This window comes from Sorex araneus, chromosome 7, assembly GCF_027595985.1.
Source record: "Sorex araneus isolate mSorAra2 chromosome 7, mSorAra2.pri, whole genome shotgun sequence".
Classification (NCBI taxonomy): Eukaryota; Metazoa; Chordata; class Mammalia; order Eulipotyphla; family Soricidae; genus Sorex; species Sorex araneus.
This window is the reverse complement of record NC_073308.1, coordinates 52,975,807-52,982,032: the sequence shown is the minus strand read 5'-3', so window position 1 is coordinate 52,982,032 and position 6,226 is coordinate 52,975,807. Positions and strand designations below refer to the sequence as shown.

Here is a 6,226-nt window from a genome sequence, read left to right as displayed (position 1 = left end):
GACCTTAGTTCATCTTTCTTTCGTACTCTTGTGACTACTAAGCTATGCAAAGTTTCAATAAGAATAAAACATCATATCTTGAAGCAATTAGAACATCCAGAAAAGCAGGATATTTTCTAAGAGAATTTCAGGATTAAAAAGATTAAAAGGTACAGGGGTGTACTTTTCATTTGAGTTTATTATCTGAGGACAGAGCACTTCAACACAGATTTGCTAAAACTCTAGTTGAAAACTTGACATCACACTGACCTTTGATAATCAAAAAAGAATCTGAAACAGAAACTATAAATTTAAGGTAGTACTTAATAAGAAAATTCTGAAGTGTAATGATATATATATATTTATGTCTATCTTATATATATATATATATATAATGCGTGTGTGTGATGTAGATATTGATGTAGACATGCCCATTCCAGTATAAAGCATCCCAATATCCAAAGAGGGATAAAAGAACAGAGCAGAAATTTGAGCTCTATGCAAAAGATAAATTTTGCTGTGAATCTGAAAATCTAAAAAGCAGCCTTTACAAAGAATTAAAATAGAATAAGAGACTTAGGATAGAATACACAAATATATGGAATAAAATCCGAATTACTCAATCAGAGAAAAATTAGGAAATCATACTCATTCTTAAATTAAATGGGATTCAATATAGAACCAAGTGTCTACTTGAGAAAAATGGTATAAAAACATCTATTATATCTGCTTTAATTAATAAAATGGAAAGTTTGCTAATAATAAATGAGCATATAAAATATAAACATACACAGCCTCGGTGTTGTGGTGTGTGGGGAAGGGAGACGGGTTTATAAACCCAGGAGCGAGGTCCTACTGTGTGGAGACCCTGGGGCAAGCCACTGACACCATGTTGGATCAGGAGGCAAAACCTTCAACTGAGGACTTGGAGGATAAGAAGGGAGGAGATTACATAAAGCTGAAAGCTACTGGACAGGATAGCAGTGAGATTCACTTTAAAGTGAAAATGACCGCACATCTCAAGAAACTCAGAGAATCTTACTGTCAAAGACAGGGGGTTCCAATGAATTCGCTCAGGTTTCTCATTGAAGGTCAGAGAATTACTGATAATCACACTCCAAAAGAACTGGGGATGGAAGAAGAACATGTGATTGAAGTTTATCAGGAACAAACAGGGGGTCATTCAAGGGTTTAGGTATTCTTTTCATTTTTTTTCTTTTCCCTCAATCCTTTTTTTTTATTTTAAAAAATAGTTCTTTTGTAATGTGGTATTCAAAAACGAATTGAGAACAGGCACCCAGTCTCTTTAAAACATCTGGTAATTTGAATTCTAGTGCCCATTATTCATTATCATTTGTTTTCATTGTGCCAATTTTTGATGATCAAACCTCAGTCCCTTCATATTGTCCTCTCCTTTTAGAAAATGACTTGTGTGCACAGAAAGGCCATCTTTTGCAGGGACTGTGCATTTTAGGGCTTGTGATAATAAGATCAACCAATGCAAGTGTCCATAATGACTTTCCAATTGGCCCTGAAGTTCTTGCATGCGAATGCTTCACTCCTGGACTATGCCTTTCAGTGGGAGATGCAAGTTTGTCAGAACTGAACTGTGGAAAATGACCCTTCCTTAACTTGAACCTACTTTTAAAATCTGAGGGTATGGACCAAAAGAAGAGGAATATCAGATTGGAAATGATATGACAGCTATTATGAGAGTAATGACTAACTCCAAAGATGGCTTCACTGAAGAGAAAGCATTTTGAGATTAAGGAGAAATCTTGTCAGAAGATCCCAGAAAAGTTCTTTTATTAGCAGTTAATGTTATTCTTGCAGAAGTGTATACAACAGAACACTGCTCTTTTTTATTTTTTTTTTGTATATTTTGGCCTAGGATATGGGTTTTAAATGGACATTGTCTGTACCAGCTTCATTAAAATAAACAAAATATTTGTAAAAACAAACAAAAATATAAACATACAGAAGACATGTTTTGAAAGAAATAAAAAATGTTTAGAATAAAATACATATGAAATAAATATATGAAAAAAATAAAAAATAAAAAATATGAAAAAATATATGAAATGTAAAATTCGTTAAAGTTAACAGATGGAAAATAATCAAAGAAATGAATTAAACTTAAAAATCAACAAAGATGGTCCTATACTATTTTCCTTCTTTCTCAGACTTCAGCTATTTTTATTTTAATTTTTAGGTATCTTAATTCTTCAAGTCTGATTACATTCCTTTCATACAAATCCCTTAAACATTTCAATACTTCTTGGTATTTGAATGATAATGATTTTTCTTTCCTCTGATCAAAGGAAAGATTTGTTGGTTGTAATTGCAGGTATATTTATTGGTTGTGAATACAGGAAGAGGAAAACACAGGTTCTATCAATTAAATAATTTTGCTCCCACCTCTCATTTCTAATTTTAAATAAAAATATCTTAAGAAAATTATATGAACTATACATACCTATCTGAACTTTGTTAGCACTATCTCACTGTAGCAGTGTCATCCCATTGTTCACCGATTTGCTCAAATGGGTACCAGTAACTTCTCCATTGTGAGACTTCTTGTTACTGTTTTTGGCATATCAAGTACACCACAAGGAGCTTGCCAGGCTCTGCCATGCAGGCGGGATACTCTCGGTAGCTTGCTAGGCTCTCCGAGAGGGACGAAGAAATTGAATCCTGGTTGGCAGCGTGCAAGGCAAATGTCCTACCTGCTATGCTATCGTTCCAGTACTGAACTTTGTTACATAAGTTTATTTCAATTGTTATAGTTTGCACTCAACTTAGGTAATGAATACTCTTAAATTCTTAGAACATTGAGTTTCAACTTTGTCAGACAATAAAGAGTAGAAAATAATTGAAGACACAAATCCTGGAACATAACTTAAAGTGTCACGTAGAGAAAATGATGGAGACAAAAGCAGATGTTGTTGCATAGTTTCCTCATCATCTGTCCCATCTTGGAGCAGTTCATGTGGTCAAAGGTCTATTTGTGGTGCTTTAGGAAAGGAACTTACATGATTTCTCTAAGGTTCCCTAACTGCTCACCACGGGTCTACCACTCCTAAGTGCTGCAGGTTTGGGGGTTGCAGGTTGGACTAGAGACTTCCATTGTTATTTATCTTCCTTCATTTAAGACATTTCATTGCCCCAACACGTAACTTTGTTGGAACAAAAGTGTTCCTGGGAATATTTAGTTTCTGTTGTTCTGTTTATTCAAGGGGTCATTGTTCTCTGCATGGTTATTTTGCATGGTGTTATTTTATTTTTAGACAGCAACCACTGTGGTTCCTTACTCCAGAGTCATTCCAGAGGGTGTTTGGGGAACCATGTGGTGTTAGGGCTGAAACCCAGCCTCCTCCTGGCAAAACACGCACTCCATTCCATTGAGATAGTCCTCTGGCCACATAGGATATAGTTTGTTTTAAATATAATGTACTAATAAAAATTAGAGGTGTTAGTAACAGCCTAGAAATAATAAAGATACAAATTTCAACTGGAAAGGTCTATCACTGTCAAGTACTCAGAAAAATATTGTCAATATGTAAAACATATATTAGATTCTTTATTTGATCTTTTCTTCAAATAACTTATTTTCACTGTTAGTAGTCATCAGTTCTTTGTCTAGATACTTTTTCTTAACGTCCTATAATATATATGAAGTCACTTAAAACCAGTTTTCTAGTAAGGAAAACTCTCACTCTGTCTGTACAATTCTGGAATAGTGAAATGCCAGGACATCTACTAAATACCAGGAGATAAAGATAAATATGAATATTTTCCTCAAAATTGCTCATTTTGTGGGGAGATACATACATGTTAAGAATCAGTGCTAGACAATTTACAATTTGATAGTGAGGCTGGAATAATGCACAATGCATTTATACTATAGTATAAATCAGTGTAGTACAATTGGTTTAAATGATCTAGAGTTGTCATGGATTGAGAAAGACATTTAAATAAAATTATTTATTTATTTAAATTGTGCTTTTTTGCATCACACCTGGAGATGCATAGGGGTTACTCCTGGCTCTGCATTCAGAGAAGTACAACGGATAGGACGCTTGCACTGCACGCATTCAACCGGGGTTCAATCCCCAGCATCCCATATGGTCTCCACACCACCAGGGATTATTCCTGAGTGCAGAGCCAGGAGTAAGCCCTGAACACTGCCAGGTGTGGCCCCAACAACAAAAGAAAAGAAACTTGCTCTCTCCTGCGAATCATAAAGCTGCTCAAAGGCAAGCTGAAACACAACTTACTACTAGCTCTTAAGTCATAGTGTACCTTAGGGGCACTTATTCTCCCCCCACAAATGAGGGTGTTAGCCAAGAGGAAATGTGTGTAGAATCTCCTCTTAAAATAATGTATGGAATTGAGGGTACTGAACCTGACTTGGCACATTCAAGACAAGTGACTACGCACCATGTCACATATCACTCAGACTGTAATTACAACTTTTCACAAGATAAGCAAAGTGCAACTGTCTATACCAAACTATAGAATATTTTTAACAACTTCTAGTCCGGATGCAGTTTATTACAGAGATCAAAGATGATATGATTTTTTTGTAGGAAGGAGTTATTTGTCACAGATACCAATAAAGCTGGACTTTGATTACAAAGTTAATTTAAAATATAAATTAGAATGCTGCTCAATTCATGTCCTCGCCATTGACTTATAGTGTACTGAACAGACTAGTATTAGGAACAGAATTTTTGCCTCATTCATCAAGACAAGTCTGAGGCTTTCTGACTGCAAAGGGTACCTTTGACTTTCACACTGCATATTCAAGGCGCAAAATTTCTAAAGAAAAAAATTATTAACTATCGCAAGGTTAAATGATTTGTGCAATGATACATAATCAGTGTGTGCAAAAGCTGGCTTAACTTCAAATACTTCATCTGGAGTTCTGTGCTGATTCTACATAAAGTAGTTGATGCATTTATTAGCTCTTATGAACTGAGAGTTCATTATGGTAATCACAGTTATTATTAAATTTTAGTAGGCATAATTTGTCTCTGGTTCAAAATTTATGATTCAAGTGTCATTAATCTTAGACTGCTCTTATTTTATCTAAAATTATTAGGTGAAAGTATTTATTTTTGTACTTTTTAGAAGTTAATTTGATCTAAGGTTTTTACCATATTTTATGACAACTAACTTTATGTTTCCTCTAACAAGAGGCTTATTTAAAAAAAAAAAACTTAACTCGGGGCTGGAGCATTAGCACAGCAGGTAGGGCATTTTCCTCGGACGCGGCCAACCCAGGTTTGATTCCTAGCATCCCATATGAGCACCTCCAGGAGTAATTCCTGAGTGTAGAGCCAGGAGTGAACACTGTGCATCGCCGGGTGTGGCACAAAAAGAAAAAAAATGAAAAACTTATCTCATAGTTATTCCACTGTACAAGGTGTAATTAATGATTTGTTAAATCCTTCATAATATTTGCATTATCTATTTTTTTTTTTTTTGCTTTTTGGGTCACACCGGCGATGCACAGGGGTTACTCCTGGCTCTGCACTCAGGAATTAGCCCTGGCGCTAATCAGGGGACTATATGGGATGCTGGGAATCGAACCCAGGTCGGCCACATGCAAGGCAAATGCCCTACCCGCTGTGCTATTGCTCCAGCCCCTGCATTTTCTTTTCAGTAGTGCTAAATTAACAATTCTTTTGTTTCTACTAATATTTATTATTCCCTTTATCCAGCTAGTTGTTATAATTTATTCAGTTGTTTAGTTTCTTTAATATAAAACTGACAAGTCATATATGGAAGTTATAATGAGCTTACAAATGGGAAAATTGATTATTTCAAAGTATTAATTACTTAAAATGATTTCAAAGTATTAATTACTCTTCATTAAATAACTCAGATTTCCAAACATCTAGCTAAAATTACTGCTATCTCATAAAACTTTCATTTTCTACTATTATAATACTCAAGAGAAAAATATGAAATCATTCTTTTTTTTATGAAGTAGAAAATGACAACATGGAAGGATATCTTTAATATCTGTAAGCAATTCTAGTAACTTCAGAGTTGCTTAATATTGCACATTGTTATCATAGAATAATGATTCTGTGGTTAGTAAATGTTAATATCAGATAAAGGAAATGATCTATGTTATAATTATCTGATCTAGACAAGAATTTACCAAAAGTGGGGCTGAAGCAATAACATAGAGGGTAGGGCGTTTGCCTTGCACGCGGCCGACCCGAGTTAGATTCTT

The 6,226-nt window shown here is 34.8% G+C and overlaps 1 protein-coding gene across 1 annotated transcript; it reads left to right on the top strand.

Moving 5' to 3' along the window:
- Nucleotides 1-868: 868 nt before the first annotated feature.
- Nucleotides 869-1,779, top strand: LOC129406587 (small ubiquitin-related modifier 1-like). The gene has a single exon (XM_055144797.1). The coding sequence runs from the start codon at nt 869-871 to the stop codon at nt 1,172-1,174; it is 306 nt and encodes a 101-aa protein (XP_055000772.1). The 3' UTR covers nt 1,175-1,779.
- The last annotated feature ends 4,447 nt before the right edge of the window (nt 1,780-6,226 follow it).